General features: G+C 38.8%; 2 protein-coding genes across 8 annotated transcripts in view; both read right to left on the reverse strand.

The window, feature by feature from the left end:
• Positions 1–5622: 5622 nt before the first annotated feature.
• Positions 5623–10778, reverse strand: cldn34a (claudin 34a). 2 transcript variants are annotated; one of them, XM_082137454.1, is made up of 2 exons: positions 9162–10778; positions 5623–7313 (listed from the first exon to the last, which is right to left on the reverse strand). In XM_082137454.1, exon 2 carries the CDS (start codon positions 7211–7213, stop codon positions 6479–6481), a length of 735 nt encoding a protein of 244 aa, XP_081993580.1. In that variant the 5' UTR covers positions 7214–7313; positions 9162–10778; the 3' UTR covers positions 5623–6478. The 2 variants fall into 2 exon arrangements, with proteins under 2 accessions (XP_081993580.1, XP_081993579.1); XM_082137453.1 differs by having other exon boundaries at positions 5623–7316.
• Positions 10779–10896: 118 nt separating this feature from the next.
• shroom2a (shroom family member 2a) overlaps positions 10897–17760 on the reverse strand; it is a 50059-nt gene continuing 43195 nt past the window's right edge. For all 6 annotated transcript variants that reach the window (XM_082137447.1, XM_082137446.1, XM_082137449.1 and 3 more), the window contains 5 exons: positions 16383–16964; positions 15123–15689; positions 14465–14645; positions 13222–13494; positions 10897–12159 (listed from right to left, as the gene is read on the reverse strand). In XM_082137447.1, coding sequence (XP_081993573.1) covers positions 11887–12159; positions 13222–13494; positions 14465–14645; positions 15123–15689; positions 16383–16964 — 1876 coding nt within the window. In that variant the 3' untranslated portion in view covers positions 10897–11886. The remainder of the gene's footprint in view (positions 12160–13221; positions 13495–14464; positions 14646–15122; positions 15690–16382; positions 16965–17760) is intronic.

Below are 17760 nucleotides of genomic sequence, written 5' to 3' on the forward strand. Positions count from 1 at the left end.
CAAAAGTGACAATCAATTAAATCATATTTTTAATTACTCTTTCTATGATTTTTCAGCCATTTCGCCTAAAATCCTCTTTAAATGTCTTTAATTGCTCATTGTTGCAGTTGATCTGACACTTTCAGCCATGTCTTGTCGTCTTATTCTGCTTGGCCCCGGTAATGGCTGCTTGCAGCTATATTTATTATTATTCTTCTTCTTCTTCTTCCGCTCTGGGAGTCTATGGCAGCCCATAGAACCGCTTGCGGGAAAGTTATGAAATTTGGCACAATGATAGAGGACAGTCCAAAAAGTCACCATACCAAATTTGGTGTCTTAAAACCAATGCCTCTAGCGCCACCACCTGTCCAAAATTTCACTTTTATTTTGCTAATAACTTTTGAACCGTTTGGCCAATCAACAAATTTCTTTTTTCCTCTGATTCCCGAGCTCATGCCGATTCGATTGCACCCTATGACGTCATTTTCCGGCTTATAAATATGGCCGCCATTTTGAATGTGCTGAAAAAGCTACTTTTTCGAACTCGTCCTAGACGGTTTGTCCGATTTGCACGAAAATTGAACCAGATCATCTTCAGGCAGTGCTGACAAAAAGTTATGGAATTCAAATTGATTCGTCAAACCGTTTTCGAATAACGCTCGAACACATTTTACGTAGCGCTTGCAAAAACAGTCGTAGGGCTGTATCTCCGCAACGCTTTATCGGATTCAGACCAAAATTGGTACATGTCATCACAAGCATGACCTGAGGCTACATGCTGCGTTTCGGCGCAGCGCCACCTACTGGTCCGGAGATATGAAAAATGGCTATTTTTGCTTATAACTTCTGAACAATTTGTCCAAAAATCATAAAATTGGTCTCGTTAGATTCAGGGCAACATGCCGAGTCGACTGATATCAAATTTTACCATATCGGCCATTTTGACTGTCGGCCATTTTGAATTTTGTGCTAAAATGCTGTATTTTAAGAACACATGAACGGATTGTTACGAAACTTGGTATGGGTCATCAGCACGATGTTCTGAAGGAGCGTGAGAAGTTTCGAAACAGCGCCACCTAGTGGTCAAAAGTTATAACAACATTTCCAAAAAGGCTAATAACTTTTGAATAAATCTGGCTACTGAAATGCCACTGGTCTTAATAGATTCCTTGGGTCAAGCCGAGAACATAGATACCAAGTTTACCTTATTTGGCCAAACTTCCTGTCCGCCATTTTGATTTTCATTCAAAACCTACTTTTTCAAACTCCTCCTAGACCTTTTGTCCGATTTTCACCAAAATCGAATCGTATCATCTCCAGACCGTGCCGACTAAAAGTTATGGATTTCGTGTGGATAGACCAAACCGTTTTCGTATAGCGCAGCAGCAAAGTTGAGGCATGATGCTAATAGCACTATTCAGGCTTTATCTCTGCAATCCCTTGAAATATTGACACCAAACTTTGTATGTGTCATTGTCACTTCACTCTGACCACATCACATCAGTTTTGTAACTGCGCCACCTATTGGTCGAAAGTGATAATGCATTAAATCATATTTTTATTGACTGTTTCTATGATTTTTCAGCCATTTCGTCTAAAATCCTCTTTAAATGTCTTTAATTGCTCATTGTTGCAGTTGGTCTGACACCTTCAGCCATGTTGACATATCCTGTCATCTACTTGCGCTTGGCCCCGGTAATTGCTGCTTGCAGCTATATTTATTATTATTATTCTTCTTTTTCTTCCGACTTGGTGTCTATGGCAGCCCATAGAACCGCTTGCGGGAAAGTTATGAAATTTGGCACCGTGATAGAGGACAGGCCAATCTGTCACCATAGCAAATTTGGTGTCTTAAAACCAATCCCTCTAGCGCCACCAACTGTCCAAAGTTGCACTCATGTTTATGCTAATAACTTTTGAACCACAAGGGCTAGAAACAAAATTCTTTTTTCCTCTGATTCCTGAGCTCATGACAATTCGATAGCACCCTATGACGTCATTTTTCTTCATAACATTTTTCCGCCATTTTGAATTTTCCGAAAAACCTACTTTTTCAAACTCCTCCTAGGCCGTTGCTCCAATTTCCACGAAAATTGAATCAGATCATCTTCATACCATGGCGACAAAAAGTTATGGAATTGGTGTTGATTTGTCAAACCGTTCTCGAATACCACGCAAACAAATTTTACGTAGCGCTTGCGAAAACAGACACAAGCCTGTATCTCCTCAACACTTTATCATATTCAGACCAAACTTGGTACATATCATCACAAGCATGACCTGAGGTTACATGCTGCGTTTCGGCGTAGTGCCACCTACTGGTCCGGAGATATGAAAAATAGCTGTTTTTGCTTATAACTTCTGAATGGTTTGTTCAAAAATCATAAAAGTGGTCTCGTTAGATTCAGGGTGACATGCTGAGTCGACTGATATCCAATTTTCCCTGATCAGCCATTTTGGCTGTCGGCCATTTTGAATTATGTGCTAAAATGCTATATTTTATGAACGCATGAACGGATTGTTACGAAACTCAGTATGGGTCATCAGCACGATGTCCTGAAGGAGACTGAGAAGTTTCGAAACAGCGCCACCTAGTGGTGAATGTTTTTTCCCAAATGCTTATAACTTTGGGTGTGGTCGACTTATTTTCACAAGAGTCATCTCTTTAGACTCCTGAATCGTTGCCGAGTCCAACGATACCAAACATGCTAGGTTTTGCCTTACAGTTTGTGTAGCGTTGTGATTTAGTGCTTAAAAAACATTTGGCTATATCTTCGAAACCGCTTGTCCGATCGAGACGAAACCACCGTCAGAAGTTTGGAAACATAGGTCGATAGCTATACGCCAATGCCCAAATGCGAAAATATTGATAGTAAGGGGTAGTAAAATCCAATCAAAGTCATGTGTCAGTCATTTTTTACATGTTTTTTCATATAAATGTCTATAACTCCGAAGTGAATTGAGATATTTTCACCAAAATTGACACACATATGCATGGGCTCACTCTGAGGACACATAAAAAAAATGGTGGGACTGAGCCTCTTGGTGGCGCTATAATAGAACAAAACATGAAATTCCCATTGACTTCAATACAGTTTTGTGAATTAAAATGATATACTAAACAAATGCATTGGTGTAATATTATGAAACTCAATTTGTGCCATCAGCACCATCCCCTGAAGGTACCCAAAATATTTCGAGACAGCGCCACCTAGTGATCAAATATTATGACAAAATTTCCAAAAAGGCTAATAACTTTTGAATAAATATGGCTTTTGAAATGCCACTGATCTTAATAGATTCCTTGGGTCAAGCCGAGAACATAGATAGCAAGTTGTCCTTATTTGGCCGAACTTCCTGTCCGCATCTTGATTTTCAGTCAAAACCTACTTTTTCGAACTCCTCCAAGACCGTTTGTCCGATTTTCACCAAAATCGAATCGTATCATCTCCAGACTTTGCCAACTAAAAGTAATGGATTTCGTGTCAACAGACGGAACCGTTTTCGTATAGCGCAGCAGCAAAGTTGAGGCATGATGCCAAAAGGACTATTCAGGCTTTATCTCTGCAATGCCTTGACATATTGACACCAAACTTTGTATGTTTCATTGTCACTTCACTCTGAACACATTACATCAGTTTCGTAACTGCGCCACCTATTGGTCGAAAGTGATAATCAATCAAATCATATTTTTTTATCACTGTTTATATGATTTTACAGGCATTTTGCCTAAAATCCTCTTTAAATGTCTTTAATTGCTCATTGTTGCAGTTGGTCTGACACCTTCAGCCATGTTGGCACATCCTGTCATATGCTTGCGCTTGGCCCCGATAATTGCTGCTTGCAGCTATATTTATCAGTGATTTCAGGCCCAAACATAAATTATCACATTCATCTAATCTTTCCTAACGATCCGCAAGCTGCCCGCCCCATAAGTAGGCCGTCAAAAAAACACGTCTCTTCTGTAGGCAGCCTAGGCTCTGAGATCTGCACACATAAACAATTGCTTTCACCAACTAACCAAAATAAATAGTGTTCCAACCAATCACCGACAGGGGTGGGTGTTGTGAGGTTTTGCGCTCGTGCACGGCTGCCTATGACGGCTGCACGCGAAAACCTCACAACACCCACCCCTGTCGGTGATTGGTTGGAACACTATTCCACTACAATGATTCATGATTTTTGTCTATTGCATCTAGGCCTAGTTATACTCATATTCAGACCAGACATTTAGTTTACTTCTGCTCTGACAAATATATGCCCATTTGTGGTCTATAGGCTACATGCTATTTTTTTTGTTGGTTTTTCCGTTTTCTGCTCAGTGTGGTAGGCCTATCTTGTCTAATATGTGTGGTATTTCGTTTAGTTTCACATGAGATGGTTATCTTTCTTGGAATTAAGGTAGCCTACAGCTCAATTTGCATAAGGTCTAGACATGATGGAAATACTTTGGCCATTTCTGCTTCTTATGGTTCACACTGAAAGCGGTTTTGGTTTGAAAAGGCGCAAGGTCTCGAGACCCATCTTATATAAGTTGAACTTAATTTAACTCGAATGCCGCGTTTTTAGAACGTCGTTTCATGCACGAGACGCTGAAAAAGACGCGAGACTCGAGCGCAACGGCCATACAATGAAAAATAAAGTAGCGCAGTGGAATGGAAAAACGTGATTTTCCGATACAGGTTGAGAGAAAATTAATTACGAAAACAATTATTTATTTTTGCTAATTGTTATTTTATTTCAGTTAGTTTTTCAGTAACTGTAGTTAATTTCGGTTAGTTTTAGTTTTTCATTTATGTTAAAATTTTATTTATTTTTTGTTTACGACGATGTTTTTTTTTGTTTGTTTTTTACCAATAGTTTTAGTCTTAGTTTCAGTTTTCGTTTACGAAAATAACCTTGGAACCAACACACACACACACACACACACACACACACACACACACACACACACACACACACACACACACACACACACACACACACACACACACACACACACACACACGCACACAAAAAGCTACTTTAATTGCCAATAATTAAATAATTAATTTCCCTTTGTAAAGTTATTAGGGGGATTATGTTGTTTTATAACAGAAGAAAATAATGTACTATCCAGTGGGATTTGTCAAAATTCATGTTCAATTTTAACAAGATTAAATGTTGGCAAGTAACAAACTCAAAGCCCATGGGGGGTGTAGAAAAACACAGTAATAAGGGCAAGTATCAAGCTGTGAAATAACAGTAAAGTTCATTCCACTCATGGCAGGGGTTATTTCCTCTGAAATCACCTTGTCCCCGCTCAAAGATCCACTCTAGTCAGCTGAATCATATCTAAAATCAAATTCAAGATATTATGCGTTAACAGCTTTTATAGTGGCAGCCTTGGTGATTATATTAGGTAAGCACTGTCTGAAAAACAATGGAAAATATATTGTACATGCACTGTTAAAACTTAAATGATCAATAAGTTATGACACCATATGTTTTTTCATTGCTTTAACTCATCAAAATAAGTTAAGCAATTTTCAACTTTTTTATGTTATATAAGATTCAGCTCATTTTTAAAAGTAAAGTTTAATGTAATTTAAGTTGAAAGGACTCAAACATCCAAGTTGATTGTACTTAAAAAATGTAAAAAAAATTCCCCAGTGTATAGCACAACTCAATTTGTTTTTTTAAATGATCGTATTGGGTCCAGTGCTCATTACTTTCACTCTAAAACGCTGAGAGGAATAAATAAGCATTTTACATAGGCCTACATTATCTTCATATCATTATCACATTATCTACACACACAATTCAAAAGTTTATACTCAATAATTAAAGATACATTTCAAATAAACACTGCTCATCAAAGAACCCTGAAAAAATGTGCTTACAAAAAGCAGTACCACTATTTGTTTACCTGATGTTTATTTAACACCAAATCAGCATATTAGAATGATTTGACACTGAAGACTGGAGTAATGATGCTGAGAATTCAGCTTTGTTATCACATGAATAAATTACATTTTAAAATATATTCAAATAGAAAACATTTTTAAATAACATTTCACAATATTACTGTTTTTACCAATTTTTCACTTAATGTGCAGTTTTGTTGTTCATAAGATACTTCTTTTAAAAATGTTAGGAAATCTTTCTGACCCCAAATTGGTAAATATATACATACATATACATTTAACATTAAGTATATAGCTTACATTACAGACATTTAGGTGAGATTTTTGTTGCACAAACAGATCTCAGATATAGCATTGTGTGTCCTGCACATTATGTAACAAGATTATACGAAAAACTTTAAAATTCCAGTGTTATAGGATCTCTCAAATTAACAATTTGTGTTGCCTTTATTTCTATTCACTTTAGTAATTACAGAATTTAATTATGATATTTGATATACTCAGATATACAAATTTACCTCAAATAGTCAAAGTTCTTGAGAAATTGTATGTAGAGCCTTCAATGTCCTTCCATTGAATAATGCATTTTATTATTAATGATTATCCGATTCATATGCTGGGTTGATATTCCCTTCATCCATACTCTCTTTAATTACACCAAGAAAGCCTTCATCCCTTAGACTTCTGTCAAAATGTCCAGTTTCTCCACTCGTCGGCATCTTGGTTTTGGGATACCTGTAGCACAATAGTAGTAGTCCACTTACAATGAGTAGGCAAGCTGAGCCGATCCCAAACCCAATCCCTGGACCCACTTTCTGTTTTACTGGAGCAGAAGGCAAGTAGAAGTCAGGTGGGAAGTCTATAGTGAGATTCGCCAGCACAGAACTCATATTCCAAATGACAGGGACCAGAGTACACACTGCAGTTAGCCAGTACAAGGAACCCGCCACCACAAAGGCCAATCTGACACGCCCGCCATCAACTCCAAGAATTGCATTTCTCACCGCATATCCTGCCACCAGGTTTGCGAGTACCCCCACACCAATAGCGGTCACGCAAAGTACCTGAGCGGCTGCAATCTCTGGAGGAGTGAAGGAATCTGTAAGGCCGATGCTATTGCAGATCTCAGCTGAGTCCAAAATGTGGCTGTTGAAACAGGCCCTCCACACGCCCACCCAGGCCAGTCCTCCAGTGATGACCGTCCGATTGTCCACGTACCATATCCTCCAGTCGTTCACCCCAGAAATAGAGGCCATCATTATCCATCCTAAAAACCCAAACACCAGACCCACAAACTGCCGATGGACTGACTTGGCTAGGTAAGCCATTGGTAAAACTGCTGAGACCCGACACCAGGTGGTTATGAATATTTCCTCCTCAGGTTTGCCAACTGTTCTTCAGTGCCATGGCTATATTGCAATCACACAACTTCTGTCAGATTAAAGAAAGTTAAAAAAGATTTAAACCTACAAAGTCATTGATGGGGAGAACTGAAAGACATTCTTAACACATTTGTCCAATGATGCAGGGACCCAAAATATGAGGATTCCATTTTGAAGGACCCCCTCCTAAAATGTGACCCTGGATCACAAAACCAGTCACATGTCGCACGGGTATATTTGTGGCAATAGCCAACAATACATTGTATGGGTCAAAATGATCGATTTTTCGTTTATGCCAAAAATCTTTAGGATGTTAAGTAAAGATCATGTTCCATGAAGATATTTTGTAAATGTCCTACCATAAATATATAAAACATTTCTTTTTTTGAGTGAATGCAGCACAGTCGCTAACATAAATGGACAACTTTAAAGGCGATTTTCTCAATGTTTCGATTTGTTTCTGAACGGTAGTGCATTCTTTCATGTATAAATATGCATTGATACTGCACAAGTGAGAAAAATAGTAAGCATGATAATTATTATGTAGAAAATGTGTTAAATTTAAAAAAGAAAAGAAAGTAAAACTAAAAGGCAACAAAAAAACGAGAAACATTTTATTTGGAAAATATTTAATGCGTTTCAAGAAAAGTAATATAATAATAATAAAATATAATAATAAGTCTATAATTATTTTTCCAGGGCTGTCAATGGAAAATTTACAATTAATTTCATGATTTATTCCCAGTCATTAGAAAGTAGACATAAATGGTAATCATGTTCAAATGTCTTACTGTTTACTGAAATTTTCCGTGGACCCCCAACACCCCATTGGGACCTTTTAATGGGCTTTTGTTTTTTTAATGATATGACAGTAGAGAGAAGACAGGAAAACACATGGAGATTGCAGGGGCAAAGGGGTTGGGACATGACGCAGGCTTTAGATTGAAGTGTTTGGAATATACAAAGTGCTTCCTTTGGAAACAAACAACCATTCTAGACTGAGGAAAATGTTTTTCACATCTAGTGTTTAAAAAAATTGTGGTGAAGAGTGATGTTTCCAGAGGGAGGAAAAAGGACACTGCATTGAGGGTCAAGCAAAAGACTACGCATTTGAGACCAAGCAGAGGAAAAGGAGGATGAGAGAGAGAGAGAGAGAGAGAAAGAGAGAGAGAGAGAGAGAGAGAGAGAGAGAGAGAGAGAGAGAGAGAGAGAGAGAGAGAGAGAGAGAGAGAGAGAGAGAGAGAGACTAATATTTCCTGCCTGGCTCCCTGCACACCTGGGGTTGCGGAATGTTCTGGGATAAGCTGAAAGGTCATTTACAATAATCTGTTTCGTCACGCACAGGAATCAGAGATGGGGACAATTATTAAAGCTTTGGTGAAGTGATTTCCTTAACACTTTGCCAACAACCCCCCAATAACTCCATGTTACTGCTTAATATATTTCATAGCCAAAAACGTATGTTATCATATTATGTTGCTAAGTCTATTGAACCCATACAGTAGGCCTATTTTATTATTATTTTTATGTAAGTGTATTTTTGTTTACACTTTATTTTAAGGTCTAAGTTACAATGTTATTATTCATTTTAGTACTGAGTATCAATGAACAACATGAATTTAGGGTTAGGGTTAAGTTTATGGTTAGCTGCATTTAAGTACTATGCATAATTTAGCTACTGTTATCACTATGGTAAGCTAAGTACATGTAAAATGTAACAAAGACATTGGCTTTTTCACAATTTCCAGGGGAACTCACTCCAGCTCTTGTTATCCACAACTGTTAACTTTTCGGTCAAGGTTGTGTAAAACTGACTGAGCATGTTATACATCATTCGTAATGACAACATGTAGCCTACTCACTATCACACAGAGCACAACAAACTCATCCTTACCTGTGAAACGTTTTGAGCTCCTTCGAAACTGTCAATCCGTCCATCAAAATACAGGATGTCTCATACGAAACTAGCGGAAAAGACAACTTTCCAAACTGACGCGTAGGCTACAAGTCAAACACAACTGTGGTTAATGATTAATGTAGCATATCCAATAAATGGATGAGTGGGAGGGGAGGATCAGTGCAAAACAATAAAGTTACTGCGTGTACAGGATCGCAGCGGCTGATCACGTTACTGATAACAACGTTGATTTGGCCTATGCAGAATGGCCAGTTCAACTTGACCTAGGCTAATTGTTTTTGGGAGTAATTGTTGATAACGTCTCTGCAGTGCCAGTGTGTGCATGCACATGATAATGTAACGTGTTATTTGCATATTTTTATCTGTAAACACAAGCAGACTGTTACATTCTCTTTTATTCATCAAACATCTTGGTATGCAATAAGGGCTCGCTTATACTTAAACAAGCTCAAATTATCCCATATAGTTTTGTCAGGATTATGTTTCAATATATTTTAAATTATCGAAATAAAAAATCTAATTTAAAAAAAGATATTCTATTCTTTAGCTCAAATCGTCCTGGAGACCTGTTTCTTTAGGCTGCTCCAGCTAATGCGCATGCGTATTCCAGAGTAAACAATCAAAACGTAGATTGTTTCTTTTTTCATTACTGTTTTCAGATTTTAAAATAGGTTTATGATTTCGAGTAGAAATAAATTGAATAAATATTTCAGCTGAAATATGCACATATGGCACAGTATTATTTACACAGCTGTGCGTATACCATTATTTTGTTCTACCCGTTATCGCGTTTTACAGACGTCAAAGTCTCTTTCCTGATTGGCCTAGACACTGAGACTATATCTGAAGTTAAATATTACTGAAAACGAAGGTGATCAGACCTATTCAGATAAAAATAAATAAATAATGATTGCTTCAGGAAACAAAACAAAAAAACACTGAATTACGTAATATTACTAATACACACAAAACGTTGTAGGAACATAGGCCTACCTCTAAAATGTAACTAAAATGTAATTCCTTTGATCTCTTTATGGAAAAAGAAATTAATGTTTAGCATCTAAAAGAATAATAGGATACTTTTGACAAATACGTTTAAAACGGTGCACATTTACATGAAATGTGGATTCATAGTGGCCAACATGATGACATATTACCAGTCGAATTCTACTTTATCTCTAAACCTTCCCATTTATGAGACACTTTTGTTTGTAAAAAAATTAAGAAAAAATCTTGGGTGACATATACGGATGATATTTCTACAGTGTATCGGAAAACTAAGAACATTTGATAATACTGCATTCATGCTAACAATTGTAAGTATAAATCAATAGTGGCCATCCAGAAATGAGGCATGACAGACAACGTTCAATGAATGCCTCAATTTCACTGTTAAAGCATGCTGTTATATGTAAACTTGTAATACATGCTTTGTCTTTTCTACACACAGTCTTTTATGAAAAATTATTTGTGCATGTAATAATTAAGAGGAGCAATGTTAAATGCAATAAACTCATGACAATGCTTTTCATTAGCTATCTGTGGAAATAAGGCCACAATGAAAAGCGGAATTGTAACTACTAAATTTCTGTGTAAATGTACAGACTAGAACATGATGCTTTTTTTTCTTTTTTCAAAGCCATTCTGACCTCATAAAATATCAAACACAAAAATCTTACAGATGAAGTTATAAATGACTCAGACACATGACTTGGAGCAAAAGGCAGCTGGTATTTTATAGACAAGCACTGAATCCTTAGTGAAATGATATTATATGGTTTAGGCAAGTCTCTTAGATTCTTTAAACAATAGAATACTTACAGTCAATCCTAATTCTGGTGTTACAATGCATTTTATGGTGATATACAGCTAAAAAAGCGTGCAGACTAAAGTGGTAGTTTGCTTGGCTAAAATAAAGTGAAAGAGTACAATACTAGCCTATTCTAGTTATATACAAAGATTCAAAAGGCTAAAATAAATTACTACAAACATCACTGAATTATTTTTTAACATAATCAGGATAGTGACACGTCATTTGAAATAATGCACCCCCAAAAAGTCAGTTTCGGGAGTTAATTACAGCCTCCTGATGAAAATAGCAACACAGCTTACATGTGCAACGCTTTGGGTGAAGAATTTATGCCAGGATTTGAGTGTATGTCTGAATCACAAGTGTTTGTATTGGGCTTCAGGCACATTCACTTTAAGGTGTCTTTCATCGCCCTCTAGTGGTTAAAAAGATACAGCACACTGAGTGACCATGGCATGTTTTTACTGAGTGTCAAGTGTTGAGAACACATAGGAGCAAAAAGGGGCAAGGTCTATTTAAACAGTTGTGGGGGGGAAATTAAAGTGTCTTTAAAAAATATGATTATTTCACCATATAATTCTATGGGTCGTATAACATTGAAAGATCATGAACGCACGCATAAGATCAGCTGACACTAAAAATGGTAACAACCACAGTGTGCTCTGTAAAATCAGGTTGGGTCAAATCGTGATCTGAAAGTGCCCAGCACTTTCAGGGTCTACATGAGTCTTGGCAAAATGCTCTCTGCTGGGTCAGACAAAGAGCACTCAATATATGACCAGAATGCAATTCTATTGGCAGTAAATGGACATTAAGTACTAGCACCCTGTTATTTAGGGTGACGTCAAGCAAGTTGCTCTGGATTACTGCATGAATCACTCCATCAAGTCCTCAGTTGGTTGTCCTGTGGTCCATTGGGAGACTGTCCATCAGACCCTTGAGCTGCTCCTCCCCCAGTTTAATCTTGTCCTCGAGCTTGCGTTGCTCAATAATAAGGGCAGATTTCATTTTCACAAAGTGCTCATAATCAGCCATACTCTCCTCCGGCAGGTAGCTGGCCAAGATGTCGTAGACCACACGCTCTCTCCTGTCAAGGTTCTCCTTCAGCTCCTTGGCATCCTCATGTTGACGGATCAGCAGTTTGCGTTTCTCTGTCAGAGTACGCTGTAGAAGGAAGATGAACATTTCACATTTGAACATTTTCACATTATACATACACTTGCTCACTCTCACACTCACACACGTTTACTTAGCTAATCTAAATGGGGGCATTCCATAGATGTAATGTTTTTTTATACTGTACAAACTGTATATTCTATGCCCCTACACTAACACTACCCCTAAACCTACCCATCACAGAAAACTTTCTGCATAAAAAAATAAAAAAATAAACTTTAATTGCTTTATTCTTATACCAGTTTTACAAATGAGGACATCCCTAAAGGGAGGTTTTTGGAGATTTTGGTCAGGTTTTGGTCGCTTCTGGGTACAAATTTGTCCCCAAAATATAGTTAAGTAGACACACACACACACACACACACACACACACACACACACACACACACACACACACACACAACACATATACCATTAACAACAATTGAGCACCAAATCCGCGTAATAGAATTAGAATGATCTCTGAAGGATCATGTGACACTGAAGACTGGAGTAATGGCTGATGAATATTCAGCTTTACTTTCACAGGAATAAATTACATTTTAAAATAGAAAAAAGTTTTTTAAAATTGTAAAATATACTACACTGGCAAAAAGTGTCCCAATCAACCAGGTTGAAGATAATAATTCAAATCATTTGTTTCTCTATAGGCCTTTATGCAAATAAAACAAAGCTACATGAAAGTAAGTGAAATTTAATTATCTGGATTAGTCCAATTAAACCTGTATAAATGGTATAGTACTAGCATAGAACTGTAATGTACACCATGGTACTCAGTTATAACAATTTTCCAAAGTATCAATATAAGGATAGAGATAGGAAACAGAAAAGGTTAGGGGGGGAAAAACAGGATCTGGAAGTGAGCTGGACACAAAGCTGTGTCGCCTGTATCAGCCTAATGTGGTACTTTTATGTTAGCATAGTTTTACAGCATTAATTCTGTTCTCTTAATCAAACTATTTTCTTGTGCTTTTTGAAATTTACAAATCTGGAAGTCATTCCTCCACAACATGAATCCTGCTTTCCCAAATCCCTCAGTTTCATTCTCACCCTCTCGTCCTGTGAAGCATCTTCCTCCAGGCTGTTCAGGGCATTCTCTACTCTGGCCAATCGTCCAGACAGAGACAGCAGAAGGTTGACCACTTTATCAAGATCACCGACGAACATGCGGAACTTGTCGAGTTCATTGGGCTTGCAGACACCTTGTACGATGGCCTCCACATCTTCCCCGAGAGCGTTGTTGTCCTGCACGTCCTCCTGTAGACTCTCCTGAGCTTCCCTCAGCACCTGCAACTTCTTGCTGAGGCTGTCAATCAACTCATGCTGCAAAGAGAGGAACGTCATTTGATCAAATAAATTGGTAAGTAGCGCGTTACTGTATTTGGTTGCGTTGTGAGTATTTGCAGCACATGTGTTATCAAACTGATGAAGATTTTAATTTGGTGGTGTTTTCTCAATATGCATGTGTTTTCTTCCGTTGCAGTGCATTGAACTCTCTTGGCCACTGTATAAAAACTAAAAAGTACATTTAACACAGGACTAACGGCCTGTGCACACCGGGACGATTATGGCGTGCGCTTTTCACTGACGTTTAATGGCTCATGACTAAACAAAGAGCGCCAATGTGAGTATGCAAACCGACGCGCAAAACGCCAGGTGTAAAAGCATATAAATATTTTTTAAATGCCTCTGGTTAGTTTTTTTGGTTTGACGTGCCGCTTTAAAAAACTGGCTGACCAATGAGATTGGTGCTTTTGTTCACGTGCCTGGAGCTGCTGAAGTTACAGTACTTGGTGGCGCTCAAGCTCAAAATGGTCTTGCCAAGCACACATTGATAGAAGACGACGACGACGAAGACGAAGAGGAAGTAAGTAGACAAGAAGCAGATGCGACGAGGCAAGATGAATGTAGAGCTGCTGGTCTCTGGTGTCTGAACACAAACTTTATGACAAATGCCACAGCGACTACAAAAATCTTTTAGCAGAAAGTGTGTGAATTGTTTTGGCAAGCACATAAATACTGGCTCTCTTCTTCTGTGTGACAAGCAAATGTCAGAAGCGTAAGTTGCGCAGCGCCACCTTGTGTACCGGGGTTTTCTGGTTTTCAATAAGTGGCGCATCGCCAGTGAAAATCGATTGGGTATGAACACAAAGACACGTCAAAAAACACTGGCGATAAGCGCGCGATAATCGTCCCGGTGTGCACGGGGCTTAAGACTAAATTTTTAAAAAGCTGACAAAATTAACACTAATGGTAAGAAAACATATTTTTGTACAATACAATTTGTTTGTACCTTCTTGTTGGCAAGATCACTTTCATTGTCTTCCTCCAACTCCTCTTCTGAATCGTGTTCCTCACTCTGTTCCTGCATGTCCTTCATCTTAATCAGCAGCTCTGCTTTGGGTGCAGATGTACTGTAGTAGGTTGAATTAGTCACTAAAGCAGTAGCCACTACCAGGCTGTCTTCTTCTTTCCTGAGAACCCACAGATGAGTTTTATGAGAAACACAAGCCAACTGATTCAAACACTACAGAATTACTTATGACAGTATAAAATAATTGCGTGGCATGAGTTTGGGGCGGAAGATGCTGAGCTATCCGTTTGAGCAAGATGAGTCCTAGATTTCTAACAAGAAACATAAACCATGCTTATGAATCATAACTTGAATGAGCAAAGAGAACTGGGCCAGCTACAATTTTCATGAAATTCCATTCTTAGAAATCTTTTTTTATGAGAACCACATGGGTAGGGCTCAAAACAACCCTGACTTCCTGATTTAAAAAATAATAAACAGAACATCAGAAACACGTTCAATCTGTCTTCCTTCTTAAGGGTATTAAGGGTAAATTCCTGGAATAAATAATGAAATACAAACTTGGCAAACTGAGTTGGGGCCCTAATGAGGTAAGAAATTGGAATATATAGTAGGTTCACAAGTAAGAAATACTGACTTCTCCACAGAGTTACGAGGGGAGAGCTGTTTAGGTGCAGCTTTCCTGCGCTGTTGGGCCTCCTCCAGTAGCAGCTCTCCCTGAGGGAAAATACCCTCCATCAGATCCATAGTGGTCTTCATCTTACTCTGGTCTAAAATGTCCACTAGGGACTTGTCCTTGACCATTATGTCTCTAGCCAGCTCCTTTCTTTTTTCGTCGTCCTCTGACTGCAAGGGATGTGAAGACAATCCGTTGTTGCTTTGATCTAATGAAGGGCTTGTCTGCTCATAGAATAGCGGGTTCACATTGGTTTGTGGCCCCTGGTCTTTCAGAAGGCCCATATCTGCGTCTCTTGTTTCTGGCCCCTGGTCCTTTTGCCTGGTGTAGGTACAGAACAGAGAGTATGACTGATCCGGGTTCCCCAAGCTCTGAAGAGGAGTTACTCCAGGTTCTTGCGAGCTGACGGAGGTCTCGCTGGGCAGGTCGAGATATTGTCGACTTTCTTTTTCGGTGTTACTTTCTGAGTGGACAATCTTAATGGCCACTTTCTTCACCGATGTGTTCTCATCTTTAACTCTATCCATCCTGGTAAACAACAACGGTGAAAATAGAAATGTGTTATTCTGGTGAACACAAGAAATACAACAAGGTAACTAGGCAAAACAAGGGCAGTACAAACTATTTTCATGGGTCTAATCTTTGTGAAAAAACATGAAATTCTTTTACTTCAGGCTAGAAGGCTTTGCACACAGGAAAACAAGGAGGAAACTATCTTTGTCAGTTCATGTGACCAAATCTATATATATCTATATATATATATATACTGTACGTCACTGAAACCCTTTTGCCCCGCTCAAAACCTTTGCCTTCTCCAGACTTTTAAAGAGGCGTCTACTGTAAGACTACTACAGATCCCATTCGTTTCCAAAAACAGCAAAAATAAAGCCCCTGAAATTATATTTTTCAACAGTCTTCAGTTGAGGCTATGTGGTATTCTTCTTATGACTGATCTGAAGAACTGCAGTACACATGGACAATCTGCAGTACGGGCACATATGAATAAGCCCCTTGTATGTGCATGAATACAATAAAGAGACAGTCAGAGAAGCACTGTCATTAAATTACTGGGCTGTAGGGAGAGTTTCCAGTGATGGTTTTAAGATTGCAGCTGAGAGGAGCCCAGCTGTGGTTTGCCAGTGGAAATCTCCCCGAATTCCAACACAGACCTGAAAGATTTCCTGAACGGCAGAATTTAACTCTAAATATAGAAAGTCTTACCTTGCAGCAGCTTCATCCTGTATGGAGACAGGGACGGGAGGCTTGTCAGTCAGCCTCTGGGGAGCAAACTGGGGCGAGGGCGAACGCTGCCCCTCCATGGTGGGCTGGGTAGGGCCAGCGGTTTGTTGGGTGGGCAGGACAGCGGGAGGGGGAGGAGGTGGAAAGGGAGGAGGCACAAGCTCTTGTTGTAGCTCCTCCTCCCCAATTGGCCCTTTGCTATGCTCCAACCCTTTCCAGGGAACGGGGGCTGAAACTGAGGCGGAGCTTTGATTGTTGACAGGAGAGAGTGAGGCCAAGACTCCTCCTTGTGATCCAGGCTGGACCTCCTGAAAATTGCTAAGAGGAGGAGGTGTACCCTCAGGGCATTTGTACTTCTCCAGATGGGGCAAGAGAACAGAGCTCTTGTTTTTGGAGAGGGCTGATGGTTCACTCTGAGTGCTATGGTCAGAGAAATGCAGTGCAAGTTTGTGATGACTGGATGGAGGATCTAAAGTCTTTTTCTCCAGGTCTTCAGTCAAAGCTGAAGGAGGTGCTTCTGGTTTCTCTTTGCATAAGAGTTCACTGTATCCTTTTTCATTAAACCTAAGAAAACAAAAGAGAAATACTTTGAAGCAAAATTCACAATACACCAATACAAACTACAGATGATTTATCAAAGGCCCAGACTCTAAATGTATTTGTCCTTTTTGGTCCACAAAGCCTCACTGTGTTCAGAGTAAATCGATAGGCAGGCAGACATTTCTCCCACATTTCACCATCTCTCCATGGTAACTCCCAGGCTGGCTGTCATACCCAGCATATTTCTGTTCCCACAAGCCTGTCATGCTGTGGAGAAAGAATGATCTTTCCCCTGCAGCAATTGGCAAAGAGAACACTTTTCCCTTCTTAATCCTGATTGTTTTCGTTTATGTTTTTACTCTTTTCCTTGTCTACTCAGATTTATAGAGGGCAAGGAGAGATAAAAGGGCTCTTGTTTGAATATCTTAAATACAATAGCTTGGGAAGGACAAAACTCACTAATATAACAACACTCTATGAAAGTAACTTAAAGATATACAATTATTTACAGGGTTAGCAAGACACCTATTCTTTATTATATATTTATACCATGCAACATTAGAAAGGTGTCAAGTGGCAGATTCTACTGTATGATTTATAACGATTTCGGTGATACCACCCACTCCTACAGTTGATGTTTGCAAATGAATTATACCAATTTAAAAATCTAACTGCACAGAAAGACACCCACAATTTCTACTCACACATACTTTATAGTATATTGAATTACCTGATGGGTGTATAGAACCAGTGGCTGTGCTCCAAAGAAAAAGACAGAAAGACATTTTGACTGAAAAAGTAAGGAAAAGCAAAGAAGTAT

The sequence above is a fragment of the Leuciscus leuciscus genome (genome assembly GCF_965113295.1).
Source record: "Leuciscus leuciscus genome assembly, chromosome: 14".
In the NCBI taxonomy this organism is placed as follows: Eukaryota; Metazoa; Chordata; class Actinopteri; order Cypriniformes; family Leuciscidae; genus Leuciscus; species Leuciscus leuciscus.